Source organism: Amphiprion ocellaris, chromosome 15 (genome assembly GCF_022539595.1).
Source record: "Amphiprion ocellaris isolate individual 3 ecotype Okinawa chromosome 15, ASM2253959v1, whole genome shotgun sequence".
NCBI classification, from domain to species: domain Eukaryota; kingdom Metazoa; phylum Chordata; class Actinopteri; family Pomacentridae; genus Amphiprion; species Amphiprion ocellaris.
This window is the reverse complement of record NC_072780.1, coordinates 5,500,829-5,527,635: the sequence shown is the minus strand read 5'-3', so window position 1 is coordinate 5,527,635 and position 26,807 is coordinate 5,500,829. Positions and strand designations below refer to the sequence as shown.

The 26,807-nt window shown below is 36.8% G+C and overlaps 2 protein-coding genes across 2 annotated transcripts; one reads left to right on the top strand and one right to left on the bottom strand.

Annotated features, from left to right (window-relative positions):
- Nucleotides 1–558: 558 nt before the first annotated feature.
- Nucleotides 559–26,758, bottom strand: LOC118469194 (IgGFc-binding protein-like). Its single transcript, XM_055017791.1, has 14 exons — nt 26,614–26,758; nt 13,894–14,031; nt 13,396–13,457; nt 12,197–12,483; nt 10,084–10,660; nt 8,522–9,114; nt 6,862–7,429; nt 6,520–6,782; nt 4,977–5,321; nt 4,282–4,849; nt 4,001–4,200; nt 1,750–2,121; nt 1,351–1,658; nt 559–874 (listed from the first exon to the last, which is right to left on the bottom strand). Exons 3-14 carry the CDS (start codon nt 13,436–13,438, stop codon nt 868–870), a joined length of 4,131 nt encoding a protein of 1,376 aa, XP_054873766.1. The 5' UTR covers nt 13,439–13,457; nt 13,894–14,031; nt 26,614–26,758; the 3' UTR covers nt 559–867.
- On the top strand, nt 18,313–22,658 carry LOC111585217 (uncharacterized). Its single transcript, XM_055017792.1, has 5 exons — nt 18,313–18,513; nt 18,633–18,943; nt 19,033–19,087; nt 19,685–19,796; nt 19,876–22,658. Exons 1-5 carry the CDS (start codon nt 18,330–18,332, stop codon nt 19,901–19,903), a joined length of 690 nt encoding a protein of 229 aa, XP_054873767.1. The 5' UTR covers nt 18,313–18,329; the 3' UTR covers nt 19,904–22,658.
- Nucleotides 26,759–26,807: the final 49 nt, after the last annotated feature.

Below are 26,807 nucleotides of genomic sequence, written 5' to 3'. Positions count from 1 at the left end.
GAAAATGTGGACATCAGAAGTTTCACTGTGAAAATATAAATGTTTTTTTTCCACATTTTCAAACTTTAAAACGGGTCAATTTTGACCGGCACGAGGGTTAAACTTAAAAGCTGCATCATATGCATTTCTTGGCGTGTTTTCCATGATGAGGGAGTGTGCATGACGTTTGATTTAATTTGAACAGTTTCATTGGTCCACTGTGACCTGTTCAGTAATTTCATTGGTCTGATGTGACACACACTGTGTGCAATAAAGAACCGATTCTTGCACTGGACTGCACTTTACCTCTCATCCTACTGCTCATGTGCACTAATTCTGTTACCATATTTATATCTTTTGAGGATTTTTATTTTATTTGCATTTTATTTGTATATAGTGTGCCTGTTTTCTATCTTTTTTCTATAGCTGGGAGTTACCAATCGAAATTTCGATGTGTGGAAACACAATGACAGTAAAGATTCTTGATTTTTAACCTTTTAAATAAAAAAAAAACATAGCACGGACATTATTCTTGTCAGCAAATGATTTAGTGTGACTTAAAAAATGGCAGCAAAACAGTTTGATCAGACTCTTGCACGAGGCGCAGACAAAGAATTTATTGAGCTTACATCATAGTACATATCATTGTTATTAGAGAGCAAAACATCAGTAAAATTGACATTATAGAAGTAAACTACATGCAAATATATATTTTGAAATTTACGTTGCTTTAGCTTTGACACAAATGTGGTATTCTTGTGAGTGGATATAAATATGTATTATACATACATATATAACTTTATGAATTGAAGATGCTGTCATTTCAGCGACGATGAAGGAAGAATGTTGATCAGAGCAACTGATAAATAGCTGGCAGGAGAATGGAGTTCACTCGCTGAAAAATAAACAGAAAAAGCACGCGTTGAGTTGACATTAGAACACATGAAACTAAATTTATCAATAATATTATTTATAACATCTGCATATAATAAGCCACAAGGAAGAAATAATGATTATGGTAGCAATTAGAGTCAACATATTTGCATCACAGCTCCAAAACAAAAATAGATGTACCGTTTATAATGTTACTTATTTGGTCTTCATGCTGGTACTGCAGCAGACATGTAGGAACGCTAATTTAGATGGCAGATGTTTTCATTTTGAACTCTTATGTGTAGAATTCCAGGATTATGTTGGCAAAGTATTTAAAATAGTTGTTTGACCCCCGCTTGGAGTCACCAGATCAGTTCAAGGTACAAATTATTAAATTTGATTATTACATCAAAAGTCACATTCTAGTGCTTTAATGCACATCTAAAAACATTTGCTTCTTTCATATGTTAATAACTGGAGATCCATTGTGCTACTCACCACAGGGGGAAATCAGGACCTATCCATTGCCCGATGTCCAGAGATGACAAGGAAATTGGAATCTCATGCAGTTTTACGAGCAGTTTCTGTCTCAGATCTGCTGTTGCTGTGGTGAAGGACTCAAGCTTCCCACATGCTCCGCATATCGTGTCCGCTACTTCATCGCTGACCGTCATGATGAGCTCATTAGCTGCAGTGAAGGACAGCTGAATGCTGGAAGAGCTGTTGATTCTCACCGTACCATCAGAAACCTCAATAATCACATTGTTCTGGGAGAAGGTGGTCTGAGTCATTTCCTTTCCATCTATCTGTGGACACAGATTGAACACATAATCGTAATATATTCATTTTTAGGTCATATAGTTAAGACTAATGTCATGTTTATATCTAGACACTTACCCAGACGCCGTGTTTGTAGGTGACAGCGATCAACATGTCATTGAAGAACACGTAATAAGCCATTAATGTGTTGAAAGTAGGATTGCAGTGCTGCAAGCTGACCACCACCCTGAACCAGTCTGACGTTGACTGGTTGCAGTTCTGGATCATCTCATAGCCTCCCGGTGCTGCTATGGTGCCATATTCACCACTGAAAGTAGAGAGGGTGCCATTGGTGGTCAGAGAGCACTGCTGTAGGTAGCAGCCCATCACACCGTTCCTCACCTGGCAGCTTTCGTCAGGGTTGCATGTCATGTTCATGGATGCTACCACTCCAGAGGCCTGGCAGGTGCTAATCCTCTGACAGTTATCAGTTATAACGGTCTCTCCAATCTGCAGATGACACAAAATACATGTTTAAGCCTTGTGTCGTCCTGCGGGTCAAAACTGACTCGTTTTAAAGTTTGAAAATGTGGGGAGGAAAAGTATTTTCACAGTGAAACTTCTGATGTCCACATTTTCAACATTTTTGGGAAATCTTTGAACCTTTTTTTGGTGGAAACAAAGAAATGTTTCTTAACATTCACATAAAAATCAACCAAAATTCTGTGAATTTTGCTGGATTTTGGTTGATTTTTATGTGAACGTTCTTAAAGAAAATATTAGAAAATTTACTGATATATATGTAATCACTAGATATTTTTAGGATTTTTTTGGAAGATTTTTACTAATTTTTTTGAAAATATTTACAAGAATTTTCTTGCCAAATTTGGGGGATTTTTTAAAAAAATACAACTTTTAAGGGAAACTTTTAAGGAATTATTGGAATTTTCTTCTTGAAGGTTTTGCAAATTTTCAGAAATTTGGGGAATTTTTACTACATTTTTGGATTTTTTCTCAGACAAGGAAACAATATTTTTTGGTGCCGGTAAATGAGGACATCAGGAGGGTTAAGTTCATCCTCAGAATCACAATAATGTGCTTTTCATTATTTTCCCTATTATGCTGTTGGAAATATTTTCGGAAGCAGGTCCAAATCAAACACTAACATGAAGAATCTGCAGCCATAGGAGCATCAGAAAACTCTTCATGTCAATATCGATCATGTCAAGATTGGATAAGCTGCGTCAGACTATTGGTCTAATAGTTTAAAACCGGCAGTCAAACATTTAAAGCTACTTCACATTGTGACTGCCTGCTGACAATCAAATGCAACAGAATCAATTCCTTCCTGGGGACACAAACCACTTCTTTTCTAATGTAACATGGACCTTGCTGTAACATGTTGATGCTTAGCATAGTCTGCATATGAAAGATGGATGTAGCCACATAAGAGAATTACATCTGCATTCTTTCTAACAGCCAGTAGGGGGCGACTCCTCTGTTTGCAAAAAAAAAGGTGATTGTTTAGAGGTGTATGAAAAAATAATGAGACACCTTTCACTTGATATATTACCTCTGTAAAAATTCCTAATGGTTTTATGGTCTTATTTGCTAGCTTCAAGGCTTTTTGAATTCAGAATGATGCTATTTTAGTAAATTATGGCCCCATTTTCAGGAAAATAAACAATCCATATCACCATATATAGTGTTCTTGAGTTCTAACTCAGCTCCACTCATCTCTCGATACATCTGGTTTCAAATGGCTATGGCCAAATTCCAAACTCAAAGCTTCAAAACTCCACAAACCACTGGTTGACGCCATGGTTGCTACATCCATCTTTAACATATGGTCTACGATGCTGATACTGTTTTCTATGTTTGCAGTCCCAGATTAGTGTGAATCACAAATTATAGTTGACAATAAATGAAATGTCATGGTTTTAAGGGTATTTGATCATAATCTAAAGTCCTATACAATTCTGGGATTTTCATCTAGTAGTGAAAAGTATGTTGATCACCAAATCAGTAGGTTTCATCATCTGCTACCTGTACTATCATACCGAATTTCATGGAATTCCATCAAGTAATTGCTGCGATATTTCAGTCTGGACAACAAGAGTGAACCGACTGATCTACACACCCATCCCAGGAATCACACCATTGTTGTGTCTAGAAATCCACATCCTATATTGTCCTGAGAGTCTGGTTTGCACAATTAACACTTATTTACACTGGTTAAAATGTTATAAATGACTTAATTATAACGTACTGACCAATGTACCTGTTCATTCAAAATGCCTTTGATTGCTGATAACCAAAATGCCTTATCAATGCAATGATTAAAGTCTAAAGATTAAGGTACTACATGAACAATAGACTATCTACTTGCCTTGTATGTGTGGCCATTGTAATAACAGCTGCACTGGTCCAACGGCACGCAGCCAGTTCCATTGTAGTAGAAGTTGTTATCGCAGACACAACCCTCAACACAAGTCGTGGTGCATGTCATGGTGTTGCGGAGTCCAGGGCATGGAGAGGCACAGGGCATCATACACGTCTCATAGTGGCTGTTGTTACCGCATGTGTACGCTGTTAGAAAAAGCAGGAGTTAGCATTTGTTTAGCAAAAGAAATTTGTGTTCCGTTCGTAATAGAAAAGAGTGAGACTCACGGCAGAAAGAAGGACTCCTCCAGTTCTGAACCTGTGCTCCCAAGTACTGGCAGTCTAACATATAAGCAGCGATACTTTTGCACAGCATGCTTTGTTCATCTTTAGACATGCAGACGTCATAGACACAATCATTGTAGTAGGACGTAGGGTCTAGCACGTCATGGCAGGCAGCAAAGGGACCTGTGGGATTGGTGAGAAATGCGCATTTTGTCTCAATAGCAGCTTTTGCAGAAGCGTTACATGTGGGGCAGAGGTCACCGCTGCAGCCGTCTTGACAAACCACTCCAGGTACGGGAACTTTCCACGCCGCACCAAAGGTCTGGAAATTTTTGGTGACGCTTCCGTCTGGCAGCTGGAACTCATCTGCTTGGTTGTTGTTAAAATTGCCGCACAGGCCGCAAGTTTTGCCCCTGTAGTTTCCGGGAACAGTGACGGTCACGTGGTAGACCAGATCATAAGTGACCCTGAGGCCAAAATTGGTCAAAATGACATCATTAGTTCCCTCCTGAGAAACCGTCACTGCACCATTGAGGAGGCTTTGTGGGAGATGATGGAGCACCCCATTTACCTGCAGAAAACAATTCAGTGGTTTGATTATCCATCATTTCTTGGAATCTGTCATTTACTAGTATTTTCACTGAAGTCTACCTAAGCGCGGTTTAAACTCTTCAGCTGTAAAAACATCAGTGACATACCCAAACCATGTTGACGTCGTTCCTGCGAAGGATCAAGACGAGTCCATAAACTTCAACTGCAACAAGTTTGGCCACTGACACCTGGGGATCGCTGGACAGATCATACCACAGCTCATTCTCCACAACCACAGAGAAGCCGGTGAGCTTGGTGCCGTTAAGGTTGCAGCCTTCAGCGGCGACGTAGGTGCAGGTGCCTTGGAAGGTGTAGGTGCTGTTGTCAAAAGTGTTGTAATGTGGATCGCCAGAGATGGAGCAGACCCCTTGTCCCACCGGCTGACAGGATCGCACACTATTTTTTGACCCACACGCCTCATATGGACCGCATGAGGACTGCTGACACTGCACCTAAAGTGAAAAGACAAACCTTCTGGGTCATTGTTTGAATTGGTTGGTGACATTTAAATTCTAAAAAAAAACATTAGGAAAACTCATGTTGCTTTACTCTCACCCCAACCAGTCGAGGCAGATGGCTGATCTACCTGAGCCTGGTTCTGCCAGAGGTTTCTAGCTGTTAAAAGGGAGTTTTTTTCTTCCCACTTTTCCTGAAGTGCTTACTCAAAGGGAATTGTTGAATTTGCTGGGTTTTTCTTAATATTTTAATTGCCAGGTCTTGATCTTACTGTATAAAATGGCCTTAGATAGATAGATAGATAGATAGATAGATAGATAGATAGATAGATAGATAGATAGATAGATAGATAGATAGATAGATAGATAGATAGATAGATAGATAGATAGATAGATAGATAGATAGATAGATAGATAGATAGATAGATAGATAGATACTTTATTAATCCCGAGGGAAATTCAAGATAACAATTTATGTTGTGAACTGGTCCTGTATCAATAAAACTGGACTGAACTCAAATGAATTGTTTATCTCCAGAAACAAATTCTCAGTTACTTAGGACAACCCTCACTCATTATTATGAATCATTTATATTTGGACTTTTTATTCCCAAACTACAGTTTTTTAAGTCTTCTGCAGCTGTGATGTTATTGTATGTTCCTGTGTTTTAACTACTAGCATGTTGTGTATCAACCCCTTCAGTTCAAGGCTATTTTTTGAAAATCCCACCTGAAATAACATCCAAATGCAATCAGTTCCACAACTGTAAGGGTACACTGAACAACCTTCCCAATTTTCTTCCTGAAGGTTTTGCAAATTTTCAGAAATTTGGTGAAATTTTTTTTGCTGAATTTTGGGATTTTTTTCAGACAAGGAAACAATATTTTTTGGTGCCCGTAAATGAAGACAACAGGAGGGTTAAGCATTAGCCTCTAATCTGTATGTCTGACACAGATACACATCTGAAAACCTTTGCAAATGAAAGTAAAACTATCTGCAGGACTAGATATCATTAAGGAACTGCAGAATATAGGTGAAAATTTTCTTGGAATCAGCAAGCTTTTTAGATAGATGAATAGAATTCAATATCATGCCAAATGAGATTAATAGGAATCATAAATGGTGCTCAAACTGCATTTCCGTTGATGCAAACGAATCCTAAAAGTAAAGACTCTTAAGTCGCTTCATCCTCACCGTGCCATTGCTGCAGGTGCATTTCACTTGGCAATTGGCATCGGGGTAAAAAACTTGCCCCTGTTGGTAGTATATGCCTTCATACATGCAGCCACATTGGTTGGCAGGCACACATTCATCTCCACTCAGGAGGTAACCCTCATTGCAGGGGCATCCTTCCATACACTGAGCTCCACAGTTAGATATTGTAGAGTTATTCTCGCATGTCCCCAGACAGGAGCTGGTGCAGAGCTCATAGTGGCTGTTTGATGGACACTGGGCAGCTATGGAAAACACAGAATCGGGGTTACTTCAACTGTTAAGTGGTTTGATAAATTCACAGTATTTTGTCCATGATCTTACCACAGAACTGAGCCGACCTCCAGGGGTACACGGTGACACCTTGTAGCTGGCAGGCGGCTGTATACGCAGTCAAAGTCTTGCACTGCATACTGCCGCTGCCCTGGTACAGGCAGACGTCGTACAGACAGTCATTCAGGAAACCTGTGGGGTCGATTGTGGAGTGGCAGTCGCGGAACGGGCCTGCGGGGTCGCTGATGAGGCCGCAGTAGCTGCTGGTGTTGTACAGAGACGTCTGGGTGCTGTTGCAGCCCAGACAGGGGCTGCTGCAGCCGTCAACGCAGCCGGGGACGGAAGCCAGCTTCCAGCTTTGGCCGAGCTCTTCAGAGGTGGAGGCTTGATGTCCATCCCTCATCTGCATGTCGTCTTTGAGGTTGAGGTTGTAGTTGCCGCAAAGACCTTGCATGGCACCCACATATGTGCTGGGGACGATGACGAACGCTACGCTGTTCCAGTCGTAGTAGACCTTCACGCCAAAGTCCGTCTCGATCTCAGCAAACCAGCCGCTGGTGTAGAGATGGAGTTTATTGTTGTCCAGTGTCATAGGGAGGTTGGAGAGCTCACCATTGACCTTAAAGATAATAATGACAGACAAAATAGGTTCATCAGGTAATTTGCACATTTAACAATGAATAGAAAGGGTAAAGAAAAATTACATGGAAGTAGAACTGCAACAATCAGGATCCTGAAAAACAATTTCATCAATCAGCTCAAGAGTTAGGGTTTAGATTAGGTGTCCTACATGCACACATTGTTTTTCTGCAAAAGTTTGAACAGATTTCTGTATTTTGACATGATGAAACATTAGTAAAATGTTTCCTTCAAAGTGAATGCGTCCCAACTAGGAAATATACCCTCATGTGTTCTTCCCTGATGTTCAGCTTAATGCTTAACGCTATTAATGCAAACCAAAAGTGAACAGGTTTGTGAAATGCTTTTCTTACACTCTTGAAGTTGGTGGAGCTAAGTTTGAAGAGATAACAAAGTGATATCTCTGTGCACCAATCAGGATTTTGGCAAAATGTCAATTAAATTGTGATAATATTGGTGCAGTTGTTGGATGAGAATCAGTACAATCCAAATCAAGCCACATCAATACGTAATATTTAAAGGTATTTTTCTCTGATTGTTGTTTAATTCTAAATATTTAATGTAGAAATGAGAAATTCCAAGTTTTTAGCAGCTTTAATAGTTTTTCAGACTCATTTTGCAGGATATCATTATTCCAGTTTCTTTATTGTGCTGCATTTCATCATCTTCCTTTTATTGTTTTTAGAATATCTTTTGTTTTCAGATTGCCTTTAATTGCCATCCAGGCAGCCAATGACACAGTAGTGGCAGTACTTTTTAGTGTTTCACTGACCAAACTGTCACCAGAATGCTTGCTCACAGGGGATCTTTGAGTTTCTGGGTGCTCCATGTTCAATACTATGGGGTCTTAATAGTAATATTTAAATTAAACAGGTAAATTTGTATTCTGAATAATACTGTAGGGTCCTAACCTTAATATTTGTAATGTCAACCTTGGTTTTAAATGTGCTATATACTACTTCATTTGACTTGACGAACACTTCAATCAATAAACTGAAACAATAATTTATTATGAAAATAATTCTTAGTTGTAGCCCTATTTGTATGCTGTTTTTAAAAAATACATATTTACCACAACAGCACCAGGGTACTCTTTGCTGATGGTAAAGTTGTAGCCGTAAACCATGACCTCCACCAGCTGGACAACGGACCCAATCCTCTTATCTTGACCACTGCTCTGCAACACAACACTGAAATGTTCCAGACTGGTTTGGTTGGAGGAGACGCTGGCCATCTCGTATATGCAGGTGCCCTGGAAGTTGAAGCGCTGCCCGTCAAAGGTCACAAAATGTGGGTCACCGGACACCATGCAGGTGGCGTAGCTGAGGGCATAACAGCCTCGGAGCCCGGCCACCACCTGGCACTGCCGCCCAGAGGGACACCCGGTCTGGCTGATGGACAAACCTCCACCGGCCGAGCATGCGTAGATCTCGGTGCAGGTCTCGTCACCCCAGAAAGACGTGTCGGCTTCCACATAGCGGCCTTCGTACGTACAGCCACACTGAGCTTCGGGGACACACTGGGAGCCGCTGAGGATGAAACTGTCGTTGCAGACACAAGCCTCCACACAGCTGCTGTTGCAGGTTGTGTTTCTGTTTGCGCATGTGGCGGGACAGGCACTCCCACAGAACTCATAGTGGCTGTTTGCTGGGCAGTTGGGTATGGCTGCATGGACAAAGAAAAGTTTGATGTCAGCTATTCATATTTATTTAGCAGTGGAAAGTATACAGATCACTTCAGTAAAATTTGCAAGTGGGTCAATAAATAATTGCAAGACTTTTTGTAACATACTTGTCAGGTATCATAGTTGACATTTTTGCTGTTTTCAGGCCTAAAATCAACATGGCTGCCTAGAACCAAACACCACATGGCATTTTTACACAAAGATTCTTCTAAATATTATATATACAATTGAGTAAAATTGAAATTTAAAGTTATTTCTAAAGCTATTGTAGTAAACCTGTTGACATGCCATAAATCCACACTTGACTCACACACTACTTTATATTAAATAACTCAGAAAGCCTTGGATTCTGGCCAGTCTTTTCTGTTCAGGAGGAAATGACATCATGTGGAGCAGGTCATGTGATCTGGAATTAACACACTTCCTTGAGAGGTGTTTTTGTAATGGGGAACTTAGTTGAAAGTGATTTCTCTGAAACACATAGAATTTGTTATTCTCCATATAAAATTCGATATATTGCCAAAAAAGAAATATCTGTCATGATTATCTCAACTTAATAAAAAGAACACAATCAAAACTATTTTTAAATAAGCTCATTTTATTATTGTTTAGCTAATTAGAAGTTTGTTGTTATTTAATTGAGATGGTTATTTAGTTGACATTTTAGTGATATCCAGTCATTTTTTATTCATAGGTGACTGTTCCCATTATAGATAATGATAGAATTTGTAAAGACATGATCATTATGAACATAAAAACATATATATATATATATATTTTTTAAATTTAATTTATTTTTTTTAATTTATACTGACTCAAGTAGCATGAGGAAGAGTGGAATTTTCACATTCTGTTAGCATCCAATTCAGGAGTTGTGCAAGCAGCTGGCATGTAAAAATCTATCTTTTCCGCAATATTTATGTGTATTCATGTGTTGTGTATTTACTCACGGCACTGAGCAGAAGCTCTCCAGTCTATACTTTGGGCGCCTGACATCTGGCAGATGTCAGCGTAGCCTTGAAGAGAGTTACAAAGGTACGTAGTCATGGCTTCACCCCTGCAGAGGTTGATCATGCAGTTGGTTTGAAACACGCTGGAGTCAATGTTGAGTTGACAACCTAAGAGCTTGGCATAATTTTGTATCAGGGCGCTGCAGAAGATTTGTTTTTCTAGTTTCTGATCTACGCCGAGAGTACAGTTGGCACACTGGCTGCCGCATTCGTCTTTGCAATAGGCGTCATTTGTAGCATCGGGAACCTTCCAGCTTGCTCCCAGCGCTGCCACACTGCTGGCCACCGAACCACTGGGGGTCGTGAGGTCGTCCTCCTTTTTGCCGTTGAAGTTCCCACACAGGCCGCAAACACTGCCGGCAAAACTCCCCGGCACTGTGATGGCGAGGTACTGGTTCCAGTCGTACTGCACCGTCAGGCCAAAATCTGCCTCCACAACCACAAACAGACCCTTCTGGTAGAACTTCAACTGGCCGTTGTTCAGGTTGATCGGGAGGTTCCATTGTTGGTAATTCACCTGAACATAAATCCATCAAAAAATATGACGTTTTTAGTCCAAAGAGACGTAGTAAGACATGAGCAAACTGTCAGAGCAGGCAAAGCAGTAGCCAGGATCTTAACCCTCGTGTTGTCCTGTGGGTCAAAATTGACCCGTTTTAAAGTTTGAAAATGTGAAAACAAAAATATTAAATATATGAAATATTTTCACAACTTCTGATGTCCACATTTTCAACATTTTTGGGAAATCTCTGAACATTTTTTGGTGGAAAAAAAAGAAATGTGAAAAATGTTTCTTAAGAACATTCACAAAAAAAATCAACCAAAATCCAGCGAATTTCGCTGGATTTTGGTTGATTTTTTTTGTGAATGTTCTTAAAGAAAATATTAGAAGTTTTACTGATGTAATCATTTTAGATATTTTTAGGATTTTTAGGAAGATTCTTAGTCATTTTTTGAAAATATTTACAAGAATTTTCTTGCCAAATTTGGGGGATTTTTTTAAAATAAAAGTTTGAGGGGAAACTTTGAAGGAAGGGTTAGAAAACAACAACAATAATAATAATAACAATATGAATATAATATAAATATAGTATAATAAATAGGGATGTCTGATATTTGCGTTCTTGCCAATAACCGATATGCCGACATTGTTCTACTCTCATTTTGTGATTCCAGTATCAACCGATACCGATATATGTGGCCTATTTAACTAATTTTAGGTAACGTCACATATCTCCTGTCGTGGAATTAACACATCATGCCTCATTTTATCCCATTGGATGCATTCTCAAATGCAGCAAGGCTTTCCAAATGTAAACATTGTCTGTGCAAAATAAGAAAACTACTTCAACTTGAGTTATGGAAAAAAAATGCCATATTTAGACCATATTTATTTCTCTTTAATTGTCTCAAACAACAGTTCATACTATGTGTCGGTAAATGCCGGCAAAATCCAGGCATTATTTTATCAGTTTTCATGATAGGCAAAAAAGCCGATAACAATATTGACCGATACTACATTTTTATGCCAATATCGGGCCGATAATATTGGTGGGCTGATATTATCTGACATCCCTAATAATAAATATAATAATCAGATATTATCCAATTATTGTATTTAGTGGTTACTCCTTATTCCAGATAACTAGAAGAAAACTAAAATGCAAGCCCAACCAAAGCTCGGGTCTTCGGAGGTTAACATTTATTAATGTGAGACATTTAGAGGGAAGTGAACTGTTAACTTCTAGACAGCTACACGCTATTTTTTGTAAGAATCCAGAGAGGTTTAAAAACAGGTTGAACCTCTAACAATGTGTTATGTTTTAAAAACTTGTTATATTATCTTAAAAGTAACTAAAGCTGTCAAATAAATTTAGTGGAATTGAAATTTGAAGTAGGAGAAAATGGAAATACTCAAGTAAAGTGCAAGTGCTGCAAATTTGCACTTGACCAAATGTACCTCCCACCACTTGTTACTTTGTGGATTATCACCATGTTCATAACTCCAACAATGCCAGCAATAAAATCACTTCAGCGCTACAGACTGACTCACCCGGACCAAACCAAACTCGGACTGAACTATTTCGATGTTGAACCCGTAAACGCTGATGCTGATCGTCCCCACCGATGGGACCAGTACGCTGCTGTCCGCGTTGATGTTCTTGGTGTCCACCTCAAAGGCCGGCAGGGCAGCATCAACATGGCAGTTCTTGGCCATGACGTAGGTGCAGTTGCCCATGAAGGTGTAGTAACTCTGATCAAAGGTGTAGTGGAGGTTACCCATGACCCAGCAGGTGCCTGATTGTGGTGATAGAGCGGTCGGTCCTCCTTTGCTGTAACCTAAAACAAAAATTAAATATATTTACATGTAAATCAGGTCGCATTTTTTCATCTGTATCATATACAACCTTTTCTTTTTGTCTCAGTGTCGTTTCTGTTGGATTAACCCTCGTGTCGTCCTGCGGATCAAAATTGACCCGTTTTAAAGTTTGAAAATGTGGGGAAAAAAAACATTTTCACAGTGAAACTTCTGGTGTCCACATTTTCAACATTTCTGGGAAATTTCTGAACATTTTTTGGTGGAAAAAAGGAAATGTAACAAAAAATGTTTAATAACATTCAGAAAAAAAATCAACCAAAATCCAGCAAAATTCACTGGATTTTGATTGATTTTTTCCTGAATGTTATTAAAGAAAATATCAGAAATTTCACTGATATATATGTAACCATTTTAGATATTTTTAGGATTTTTTGGAAGATTTTTACTCATTTTTTTGAGAATATTTACAAGAATTTTCTTGGCAAATTTGGGGGATTTTTTTTCTAAAATTTTTAAGGGAAATTTTTAAGGAATTATTGTGGAATTTTCTTCCTGAAGGTTTTGCAAATTTTCAGAAATTTGGGGATTTTTTTTGCTGAATTTTTAGATTTTTTTCAGACAAAGAAACAATATTTTATTGGTGCCCGTAAATGAGGACAACAGGGGGGTTAAATAAATAAGTTCTGAACACATTCAGCCCAGTCATAATATTCCCATGAGTCTCTAATAAAAAAAAGCTATATTTCAATTTTTTTTAAATTTATTGTTTTATTCCTTATACGAATGTGCGTTTTTGTTATATAAAGTTGTTTTTCTATAACTTTTTTTGTAATCTAGATCAACTCACATAATAATTTCACACTGCAATGTTTAACCATTACTCATTCATGGCTTAAATTATCATTATTTTAAGGTACTTCCTGGTAACTTACCGCTCAGCAAAAGGGCCAACAAGACAATAACAAATAACTCCATGGTTGTCGATGGAGACAACCTGAAACAATAAAAAAGGAGGTTCACTGATATAAGTGAAAAATGAGGCACACAAGTTAAACTTCTACGTTTTTTTTCAAATGATTTCTCTATAACAGACACATGACCATGAGCATGACAAAAACCTATTTTTAAACTGTTGTCAGAAACAGCAGAAAACAAAAATTGAAAAGAGACGAGAAATAAAAATAGAAAAAAAATGACATTTATATATTAGCATCTAGAAAAGCAAACTATCCGTTTACATCACAAACCAAAAAAGACGAAGGAAAATGCAGAGAAAAACGTACTTTTCCTCTGTTGCTTTAACATTACCCAGTAGAAGATTCCCAATAAAATTATTTTATTTTAGAAAATGTTTAAGAGATTTCCAGAAAAATATTTCAAGAATGATTTTTATAAATAAAATACTTCTATATATAATAAAGCATTCTCACCTGAGCAGGTCAACAGGTGGTCAAGAGTTCAGATGCAGGAACAAAAGATGCTTAAATACTTTCCAGCTCCCTCGAACGGACCAATCAGCTTCCAGCTTTGCTCAGCTGGTCCCAGAAGTGAGCAAACACATGACCTGACTATAATATTCAACCAGAAAGGATTTACTTTCAGTAAATAAAATAGGCAATATTGGAAAAAAAGCTAAAATTTTTTAGAGATAAAAATATAAATAGCAGGATGTGAGATTATGAATCAACGACATTTAGTCCTTTTGTAGCCTTCTGTTTTGCTGGGGTTTCATGCTTCAGGTTAATTTATCTCTATCAATCTGGCTTCATATTGTTACTATAATTATCAGCTGTGATAAAACTGTTGACACTGTGACCGTTTGGTGGCCGCCCACAAGAATAATGATTGGGTGTGAGTTGTTTAAGGCCACAATTTTTCAGGGCCTCAATCCTATCGTGGTTATTTTCAAAAGGATCGTGTGGAACAGTCATACTGTGACGTAGCGCTACTGTGCCATTGTTTTGTTTTGTATAAGATAAAGACATTATCGGGTGGTTATATTTGATCATGGAGAACATAATGCATCAGTAAATGTCAATTAATTTCTGCATGTACATGTATAAGTAGATACTAGTGTTTAGTCATGCACGATACATAGAACTTTGGTACTTTTGTGAACTTTTGAAGCCAATTTTTGTTTCATAATGAAAGAAATCAGTCCTGTTGTTAGCTTTAATTGTATTATTTTTTGCATCAAGAACCTTGTTTCCTCGTGACTTCATTTTTTTGTGTCTATTTTTGAAAAAGTGAATAAAACGCAAATTAAAAAAAAAAAAAAAACTACGTGCTTCATGCATCAGGTGTTCAGGAATCAAAAAAGTAAAATATAAATAGATACCAGTTGCCAGTCTATCAGCATAAACCCTGTAAGACCCAAATCTAGAAAAAAAAGAGCAAAAAAAATAGAATAAAACAAAACAAAGCAAGATTTATATTTTCTTTTCTTAACCCTGTAAAACCCACTGTTGCAAAAATACATCGGTTTTATTTTTAAATTATTATTTTGCATTATTTATTTCTATTTCTATTAATTCTCTCTCTCTCTCTCTCTCTCTCTCTCTCTCTCTCTCTATATATATATATATATATATATATATATATGTATGTTTCATTTTATTTTTTTCATTTTTTTTCTGTATTTGGGATTATACCTATAATTTTTATATATAAATATTAATTTATATATAAACAATAAAAAATAATAATTAAAAAAATAAAACTGATGTATTTTTGCAGCAGTGGGTTTTACAGGTTTAACTGTTGATTTGTTAACTAGTTAAAAGGATTCGTACTGATGGTCAACAAGGGATCCTGTGGGCAGCATTTACTGTGTGACATTCAGCCACATTTAACCACTCCACCCAGTAAAACCAGAAATGCTGGTCAGACCGGAGCTGGTAATATGAGAGTGTGAAATGTGTGGGCAGGGCTGAAAACATGAGCTGCTGCAGTCAAATAGTTTGACAGAAAAGAAAGGTATTGTTGAATTCTTGGCTCCTGCGGTGAGGATCCTCCCAAGAGTCATGAGATCAATATCAGCAGTAGTTAGATGATTAAAGTCAGTAAATATTTCTGCTTCATATAAGAATAATTAATTACTAGTAAGTGTGTAATGAATCGGCATCTCACAGCTTTTTATTTGGGCTTTGAATGTCACAGGTCATACATTTTGGGAACCAACCGGCAACACGTTTCATTCGATCACATGCTGAAACTAAACTAAGATTCATGGCTCACTTCACCTGTTTTCAAAGTGCATAAAAAGAGTCAAAACTGCACCAAACCTTGTAATTTGGCCACTTGGGTTGAACAGAAACAAGCTGACAGACATATTATTCATCACCTCATAAAGTTACTATGCTTAACCTGTCAGGAAACAGCTGCTTATTCACATATTCTAATGTCTGGATTTATTAGAAGTCTTATTTCTGGTCACCTGATGAATTTAAGTCCAACATTCATTCTTCTTTTATCCCTGTCGGCTCTTTGGTGCTAAGAGACACATAACATTAATTTGAGACACATTAACTGCACTCAGATGATCTCCATTTCACTAATTGTGTAGCACCAAGAAGCTGCAACTGTGTTGAAATGTTTAAATTATTGACATTATTTTGTAGAAGTCTGTTTTCACTTTGACATGAAAGAGTCTTTTTGGGGGGTAAATTCTTGCCATAAAAGGCAAAAAAAACTGACCATGATTGAGTGCTGAAAAAACAAAAAATAAAAGGGGAAACTTCCAAGGTGAGATTAATACTTTCTATATGCATTTTATGTAGTAGATACAAGTGTTGCCGCCACTAAAATAGTTTAAAACATTATTTATATGTTCACATGTCTGTAGCATATTCTACAGATAGAGAAACTGCAGTGAAAGGTGCAGTGTCGTTTAACCCTCCTGTTGTCCTCATTTACGGGCACCAAAAAGTGTTGTTTCCTTGTCTGAAAAAAAAATGCAAAAATTAAGCCAAAAAAAAGCCCCAAAATTTCTGAAAATTTGATAAACCTTCAGGAAAAAATTCCAATAATACCTTAAAAGTTTCCCTTAAAAATTTTATTTGAAAAAAGTCCCCCAAATTTGGCAAAAAAATTCTGTAAATATTTTCAAAAAAATGACTAGAAATCTTCCAAAAAAAAGCCTAAAAATATCTGAAGTGATTACATATATATCAGTAATCTTACAATATTTTCTTTAAGAACATTCACATAAAAATCAACCAAAATCCAGCGAATTTCGCTGGATTTTGGTTGATTTTTGGTTGATTTTTTTTTTTGTGAATGTTCTTAAGAAACATTTTTAACATTTCTTTTTTTCCACTAAAAATGTTCAAAGATTTCCCCAAAATGTTCAAAATGCGGACATCAGAAATTTCACTGTGAAAATATATTTTTTCCCACATTTTCAAACTTTAAAACGGATCAATTTTGACCCACAGAACAACACAAGGGTTAAAGTTTCATAGACATTGCTCACCTTGAAAATGTTTTCTGAGGTTTGAAGATGTGCTTTTTGTTACTGTGCCCCACATACTTGGAATATACTAAAAACTCGACCTCATTACTACTACTGAGACGGTGCCAAGGTTTATCTGGGTCAATATATAATTGAGGGACTTTTGAAGTCCATGGGATATATCTTGTATACATTAAAATTTAAAAACTGATGCTTTTATGTTCATTATGATCATGTTTTTACAAATTCCATAATTATTTATTATGGAAACAATTACTTATTATTAAAAAATGACTGAATATCACTAAAATGTCAACTAAATAACCGTCCCAATTTAATAACAACCACCTTCTAATTAGATAAACAATAATAAAATGAGCTTATTCAGAAATAGTTTTGATTGTGTTCTTTTTATTAAGTTGAGATAATCATGACAGATATTTCTTTTTGGGCAATATATTAAATTTTATGTGGAAAATAACAGATTGTATTTGTGTCCCAGAAATCACTTTCAACTAAGTTCCCCATTACAAAAACACCTCTCAAGGAAGTGTGTTAATTCCAGATCACATGACCTGTCTTTGAATACAATTTAATTAAGTTTGGTCTCTTTATGCAAAACAAAGATTTGGAATTCATGTGCAATCATATAATGATAATTGGTAAAAAATTTTATGTAAACAAATGTATATTTTTAAGGTTGCTCCGAATTTTATTGCTTTTAAAAATGATTTGAAACTTTTCTTTTACTCCTTAAGAAATTGGAAAATAGAAGTGCCTTAAGACTGTCTAAGATTCTCATGTTATATATTGATTAACCCCTGTTAAGTTAATTTATTTTAAACTATCTTATTTTATATAATTTTATTGTTATTATTATTTTTTTCCTTCTTTCTTTTCCTGTTCTTGATGCTTGGATTAGTTGAATTGTATGACACAATTGGTGCCTATTTGTTGAATATTTGTTATTAAACAATGCTTAATAAAAAATAAATAAATAAAAAATTCCAGATCACATGACCTGCTCCACATGATGTCATTTCCTCCTGAAGAAAAGACTGGCCAGACTCCAAGACTTTCTGAGTTATTTAATATAAAGTAATGTGTGAGACAAGTGTGGATTTATGGCATGTCAACAGGTTTACTACAATAGCTTTAGAAATAACTTTCAATTTCAATTTTATTCAATTGTTTCGTTATAGGCGGTCATGTTGATTTTAGGCCTGAAAACAGCAAAAATGTCAACTATGTTACAAAAAGTCCCGCAAATATATATATTATATATTGACCCTAGCTGCCGCTGGTTTTTTTTTTTTTTTTTTTTTTTTTTGTATGTATTCTTTCTGTGCTTCTCATCCAACCTGTTAAGATGAGCGCGGACATGAAATCCAACAGGTTCCGCAATCGTTGGTGATGTCAACAGCGTCGGCTCAGACCTATCTCAACCTGTTTGCCCGTGAAACTCGAGTAGACGAGCAGGAAGCGGTTGAGCAAGAGGGAGGAGGCAAAACTAAGAACAACACCGTCACCTCCATTCTTACACAGTCCCAGGAGACAAAAGAGACGAGGGAACTAAAGTGGACTCCAAACAGATACGGTAAGAAGACTCAGCAAGACGGGAATTTAAACTGAAATGAGTTTTGTGATCACGCTGCTTGTATCAGAGTGAAACTGTCAGAAAACCTGTCCTCCCTGTGTGTGTTTTTGTTCCACCAGCTCAAACAGCATCAATGCGGTTTCACTGGATCGCGTGTGTTTTCTCCATCCTGGTGTCCATGGGCGTGCTGATGGTCATTGTGGGCCAGCGCCATGTGATAGAAATGCTCAACAAGACGGAGGACAGACTCAAAGTGGAGTCGGAGAGACTTTCTAAAGAGCATCCGCATGAAGTCCAGCTAAAAGACTTGGCGGAAAAGGACTTTTCTCAGAAGCTGAAAGAAGTGGAGGAGATGGAAACCGTAGTGGTCAAACTCCTCACAGGCATGGAGCCAAAGAAGGAAGAAGTTCAGAACTGTCAAGCAGAAATGGTAAAAAAAAAAAAAAAAACAAACACTCCTTATTTATAAAAGACACAAATACCAGTTCACCATGTCTGACATTCCTCCCACTGTTGCAGAAAGCAGACACCGACAGTTTGAATGAAGCAGAGAAGGCACAAAAGGAGAATGAAGGTATGACACAGCTGCCACACTGGAAAAAATGCCCCTCTCAAAACAAGAAAAAAAAACTTACTTCAAGGAACTTTTACATTGAATTAAGTGAAAAGATCTGCCAATAGAACAAGTTAAAATGGCTCGGTAAGATTTCTTGAAATAAGATATGATATTTAGAATATTGAGATCTTAAAATTATCTGGGAAAACTTATTTTAGGCTACATTTTACCAGGATTGTCAAGCTTAGGTGTCTTAAAATAAGCCAGACATGCTAAAAAAAAAAAAAAAAAAAAAGCAGTTTTTCACTCAAAAATTTGAGATGTTAAACTTATTTTAAGTTTTCTTGTAAAATACAACTAAAAACAAGATAATTTCAAGATTGTTTGACTTAAGATATTTCAGTTCCGTTGTCTTAAAACAAGTCCCTCCATCTTGCTGAAATGTCACTAGTTAAGTGAATTTATCTTAAATCGAGTGGGATGAGACATTTTGACTAAAAATAAGACAAATACACTTGGTAAGATTTTGAGTTTTTGCAGTGCAGCGCTGCCATGTGGTGAAATCTAAGAATTACTGTGAAGTTCTGAAACGTGGCTTCTCTTTGTGTCACTAAGCCAACCTGAAAGCCGAATCTGGTGTCTGGAACCAGGAGATCGATTCCCTGAAAGCAAAACTGCTTGAGCACAGTCCAGTATGTGCTTATGTGAAGAAGGGCGCCATGATTGGGTAAGTCGCAATCTATCACAGCAAATCCAACCTTTCTAACAGAGAGGAGTTAACAGTGGTGTATGTTTGTGTCTTTCAGGAATTTATGTGGCAGTAAAAATCAGTGAGAGTAAGTTCATTCGACTGCAGCTTCACAGTGCAGATAAATAACGCAGATATTCACAGTGTCTTTCATCTGGCTGCTACAGTATGTGAAACATTGCTGACATGTTTGTGTTAAAATGAATGGTATTTTTACTTAAAATCTGAGTGGGTGAGGTTTTCTGTGGCTTGTGTTTTCCTGGATTGTGTGCTGTTGTCCGTCTTGTTGAAGTGCCTCCGTGGTCACTGATTAAACCCTAAAAATTAGATATAACTGTACACTGTTGCTTCATCTAGACCAGGGGTGTCAAACTCATTTTAGTTCAGGGGCCACATTCAGCCCAATTTGATCTCAAGTGGGCTCAAGTAAAATCATAGCACAATAACCTGTAAATAACCACAACTCCAAATTTTTCCTTTGTTTTCGTGCAAAAAAGTACATTCTGAAGATGTTCACACTTAAGGAATTATCTTTTTACCAAACATTAAGAACAAACTGAAATTTCTTAAGAAAAACAAATTCAATTTCAACAACATTATGCCTCAGTTTATCATTTACACATTACAAGTATCTACAAAGGAACAAAGCATTTCGTCACAGGAATCTGGAACTGAACAATGTAGTATTTTACTTTACAAAGGACAAAAAACAACAGAAACAAGACAAAATGTTACAAAAATGAGACACATATCGACAAAAGTGAGGAACAAAATGAAAAAAATGAGACAAACAACACAAAACAATAAAAAAGACAAAAAATTAGACAAAAAAATGGACACGAGACAGAAAAATGACAAAAGCGAGAAGCAAAACCACAAAAATGATACCCAAAACAATGAATAAAGCAAAACAAAAAATTACAAAAATGAGACAAAAAACACAAACGAGACAAAAAGGAAATGCAAAAATGTGAGACAAACAATAAAAGCCCGACATAAAAAGACAAAAAACAACAAAAACAAGACAAAATATTACAAACACAAGACACAAAATTACAAAAGACCAATCTAGTATTTTACTCTATGATCAAACCAACTTGTCATGGTCTAGGAATTATTTTAAATTTATAGTTTTACAAATTTACAAATCACTGTTAATGTCTTCTCTGTAATTTTTACACTTTACAAAGTCGTCCTGTGGGCCGGATTGGACCCTCTGGTGGGCTGCATGTTTGACACCTCTGATCTAAAACATAAAATTCCTGCCTCTCTGTCTGCTGCTCTCTGCAACTCAAGCACACCAGCTCACTGCCGACGCAAACGCTATAACACTGCTTTGCAGTGGCAAGTTGTAATATTGGACTAATTCAGTCACACATGTTCGAACTGAAAACTGATTCTGAAGAAGAACAATGAAACAGAACAGTCGAGGAAGATTGGTTCCTTTGGTTTGTGACAGACGAGTCCCTGGACGTCTGAATCTGTGCAAATATTCAGCTGTGGTGTTGGCTGTTTATTTCGCTCATTAAGTGTCTTCCTGCATATAAAAGACACCATGTGGACATGTTAACAAAGTGAAAACCTTCCATTTCACGAGATAATTTTAGGCTGTTTTTGCTGTACCTGCCTTTTTATTTCTATGTAACATGCAAAGCTGATTTTCTCATTTTTATAAATGCTGTCATTATCGCACCAGTTTGTTATTTGTAGTATTTTATGAAGCATTTATACAAGTAGAATACACACAAATGTCTTATTCAGCAAGGTATTTTTATATATTGCAACCGCCCTGTGAAAACCATGCATCTGCAAAGCTTTGTTTGAGCTGAGAGAAACAGTTCTGTCATGCTTTGTCACCGTCAATCCAGTTGTGTTTGTGAAGTGAATGTCTGTCCAGCTGTTGCAGTACAGGTGACTCACACAGCTGTAGCAGAACCAAGGCAGCGGAAATATAAAAGCAATAGTCTTACACAAACCAGTCGTTTCAAACAAGTGAACAATAATTAACCCTCCTGTCGTCCTGCTGGACAAAATTGACCCATTTTAAAGTTTGAAACTGTGGAAAAAATACATATTTTCACAGTGAAACTTCTGATGTCCACATTTTCAACATTTTTGGGAATTTTTGGAACATTTTTTGGTGGGGGAAAAAGAAATGTTAAAAATGTTTCTTAAGAACATTCACATAAAAATCAACCAAAATACAGCGAAATTCGCTGGATTTTGGTTGATTTTTTTGTGAATGTTCTTAAAGAAAATATCCAAAGTTTTACTGATACATATGTAATCATTTTAGATATTTTTAGGATTTTTTTGGAAGATTTTTCTCATTTTTTGAAAATATTTACAAGACTTTTCTTGTGAAATTTGAGTTTGTTTATTTATTTATTTATTTTTTAAAAAATAAAACTTTTAAGGGAAACTTTTAAGGAATTATTGGAATTTTCTTCCTGAAGTTTTTGCAAATTTTCAGAAATTTGGGGGATTTTTTTTTTGCTGAATTTTTGTATTTTTCTCAGACAAGGAAACAATATTTTTGGTGCCCGTAAATGAGGACAACAGGAGGGTTAAATACAGTTTAGTAGGGGTTTTTGTTTAATTATAGTTTAAACATTTTTTTCCAAGTCTGCTGGTTTTTAAATGATTTGGTTTTTTTTTATTCTTGGCCACTGATCTAAATAAAGTGTAACTGTCTGAATACTGTACTGAAACGCCAAGATAGTAAAATAAAAGTTTCTCGAGATTGTTGAAAGCAGTAAACTATTTAAAAGCAGAAATGTTGGAGTTTCTCTGCCTGAGGGTTGACTGCCACCGAGAAGTAAAAAACCTGCTGACCAAGTTCTTCCGTTGCGTTTTTGTGTCTCTCTGTGTTGTCAATTCTCTTTATCTCACCTCGTTGTTGCGTGGTATGTGTGCACCTTTGGAATTTAGGTTACTTATAGAAGAACAGTGTAGGAACAACCACTAGAAATTGACACTAACAATTTCAAATGTTTTTCCAGGACCAAATCAGTACTACCCTTGCAACAGTCACACTTTTCATTCTGCTATGACATAATTTCGCATTTGAATTTAAGGTCATTTTGGAAACAGTTGGATTTTAGAAAGTAGACTTCTCATTTTTAGATAGGAAATACAGCTCTGCTCCATTGTTATGCCCTGGACTACAGTGCCTACGAAAAGCATTCACCTCATTTGCATGTTTTGCCCTTTTATTGCCTTTAAATCCCTTTAAAACCTTTCTATGTAGCCTAGACTGAATGCTTTGGGTCATTGCTATGCTGGAAAGCAAATCTTCTTCAAAGTTGCAGTCTTTTCTCTTGCAGACTACATCAGGATTTCCCTACTGCTGCATTCCTTTTACCATTTACCTTCACAAGCCTTCAGGGCCTGCTGTTAAAAGGCATGCCTGCATCATGATGATGCCACCACCGTGCTTTACAGTGGGGACGATGTGTTTGTGATGATATACAGTATTTGAAGCTCAATGTGGAAAAGCAATAAAAGAGGGAAAGTTCCAGTGGAGCCAAATGCTGTTTATAGCCACTGTCCATCTTTCCAGGTCCCCAAAAACCACCAAGCAACTACAGACTTCAACCTTTTGTGTTTTTTTTTTGTAGTTTTTGACAGTGCACTGAATAAAAGACACAATGCAGAGAAAGATAAAATAGTAGTCACCACAACTACAGCAAAAATAATGAGGCACATCATGCTGACAGCAGTGAAGAGCAGAGTCTGCTGGAGCTGAGGAAAGCTGGCCTTTCAAACACTGTAATTTTTAATTAGTGAGTTCCAGAGAAAACAGTGTCTAGTTAGTGGCAGAGCTGAAGTCTGGTTTTAGCTTCATGTCATGGCAACTGTATTGTTAAGTGTCATTTTCATTCATTTTTTACTCGCTACAATAATTTTTAGATGCCAAAACAAATCTGAAAAAGTCAGATTACATCACTTTTGACAAATAGGTTGTTACAGCGTGTCTCTGTAGGGGATACCGTGATTTACCAGTCCCAAATAGACACTTCTGTGTAACCTAATCTAATATTAAACATGCTTTCCTTGAATTAAATAACAGTATTATTACAGTAAGCAGAGGTGGAGATTATTTGTACTTTCATAGGTTGCTTTGGACTGATAAGAGGTTTATTAAATGAAAAGTTTAGAGATAAAGAAATAAAAAGCATCCAGTTAATCCCTTTCACAGCTGACAGGAAGCAGCTCAGTTATGCATAAGTGTCTAAACACTCATCATATTTAGAGATTTAATGCACATCAGACATCATAAGACCATAATCTCATCTGTGTGTTAAAGCACTCTGTATGTCCTTCTTTTGTGTTGCTGACCACGTTTTGTTCAAACGTGGGTAAAATAGTACGTTTCATGAGCATTTACAGTTAAAGATTCTGGAGAATGAGTTAGAAGAAAGGAGTTGTGTATCTTAGCTTGGCAGTAAGACTGGAAAGAGACAAAATTTTCCATCCAAAAGTAATAAAATCTGCCTGACAGCTCCATTACTTTCTAATTCATACATGTGGTTTAATATGCACAAAAACTTAAGTGTGGAAATGACAATTACCAAGTTTACTTCACTTGGTTGTAGCTTCACATTTACAGAATATCTGACTCAAAATGTGAAATTATTCAGTTCAAAAGGTAAAAGGTACATGTAATTGAACATTTTTAGGTCTGTGTTTACCCCTATAGTCATATCTGGAAGTGAATCTATTCGGAAATGTTAATGTTACTGCCAAATACTGGAATTTTCCATCCTGACTTCACCTTATCGCAGCCGATGCTGTACTTACCTGCTCGTTTTTCAACTGCATAATGCATTAAAGAGCTGCACCCGGGGCATGTTTAGTTCATTTAAAACATTAACTGCTTACTGTAACTTAGATATCTGAAACTAAAGCAACGAGCAGGCTGGAGCAGTGACCCAGTAACTGTGACTGCAGCTTCTCAAGTGCGCTTGAGAGGACACTTTAGAGTAGAAGGTCGACAGTGGTGAAATGTGATCTCCAGGGGGCGACATAAACGATATGACCAGGACACTGACCTGGTCACATACAGCAAAACAACAGGACAGGCTCCATAATCATTGTCATTCTATTGATAGAAAAGCTTTTGTAGAAGCCAGGATAGTCGTTTTCCTTTTATTAATTTCTGTTTTTCCTGAGTTAACCCCGTTTAGTGGCCGAAGGATGGGGATAAAAGTGAGAAAGACTGCCAGGATGGTGTGGCCTACCAGAGAGAGACAGTCTTTTGACCGCAGTGCACATCTAGCATCCTAAAGCTTTTTGTTTCTAGGTTTATCAGAAATTTATGTTACAATAAATAGTGCCTTATTTTTAAAACATGTTTTCTGTGGACATTATATTCTTTTGGCTGTGTGTTGAGTCAGACGCTTCGGTACAGTATGTATAGGCTCAAGAATAGCCACCGCAGCTTTCAGTTAAATGATTTTTACTGAAGTTTAGGCTGATATCTTTGCAGTAATTCTTGCCCTGCAACTCTAAATACATCTATATATATATTTTTAAAAGAAACATGGTGTTTAGTCTATCAGGAACTTCCTCATCTGCTCCCATAGATTAATTTAAAATATCGCAATTTTCTCTTCCAAGTGAAGTAGCTGCTTATCATTGTATAGCTACCAAACAATATAAGCTGTTTGCCCCTTTTTGTGTCTAAATATCGCATCAGGGAACAGGGAAATGAGAACAAGTGATGCCGAACTCCTGTTTGAGGTGATGAAGTGTGAAACTATAATGTGAAGCATTGTTGAAAAGGTGCCTGACTCGCCTAGCTGAGTATTGCTGTATTAACAGTGGAATCTGATTGGCGAAAACCATAAAACATTTTTGCAAAATGTAGAACTTGCCCTTTCAGGAACTTATTCATGGGTTCATAACTTAGTTCTATAAATCAGGCTATGGATGGCATATGAACAACCCCGTCTGTTCTGTTCTTCAGAATATAGAAAGAAAATAAGACTGTAAAGTCTCACATGAATAGAAAAATAATAACTTTGAGATAACAGCCTTTAAAGACATCTACTGGGAAAAACTCCATACATTATTGCTGGAAACTATTATTTAGAGGTTAAAAAAAACTGTAGTCAGTGAATGTCACTATGGGACTTCCCCAGATGATTGTTTGTCTTAAGACAGTTATTTTTTGTATTCCAAATTTTATGAAATTTTATGTGTAAAGTTGTTTTTGTAATGGGGAACTTAGTTGAAAGCGATTTCTCGGACACAGATACAATTTGTTATTTTCCATATAAAATTTGATATATTGCCAAAAAAGAAATACCTGTCACGATTATCTCAACTTAATAAAAAGAACACAGTCAAAACTATTTTTTGAATCAGCTCATTTCATTATTGTTTTGCTAATTAGAAGATGGTTGTTATTAAATTGGGACGGTTATTTAGTTGACATTTTAGTGATATCCAGTCATTTTCTTTATTAAGTGATTGTTTCCATAATAAATAATTATGGAATTTGTAAAGACATGATCATAATGAACGTAAAAAACGTCATTTTTCACTTTTAATAAATATGTATGCAAGATATATCCCATGAACTTCAAAAGTCTATATTGACCCAAAGGTATTTGCTTTGTGAGACTTGCCTATAAGATTCAAATTTGATGACAAATTTGTGTGTCGAATATGAGCTAAAGTGGTTAATAGGGTTGCTATCGAGAGTAAAATTACTTCTGGCAGGTGCTGGTGGTTTTCCTCTCTGAAACCTGTTGACCAGCGATGAGTAATTCATCATGTTTCTACTGACCTGGAGGCTCCGCGTCTTGACTGCGCAACGTGACCCGCAACCGCATCTCTGCTCCGGGACGCGCCTCAGAGGAGGAGGGGTGAGGAGGGGTGATGAAAGAGAGAGAGAGAGAGAGAGAGAGAGAGAGAGAGAGGTGAGCGGACTCACTTTTGCCAACAAGCCGATTATTGAAGGCTACTGAGCTTTGTCTGTCC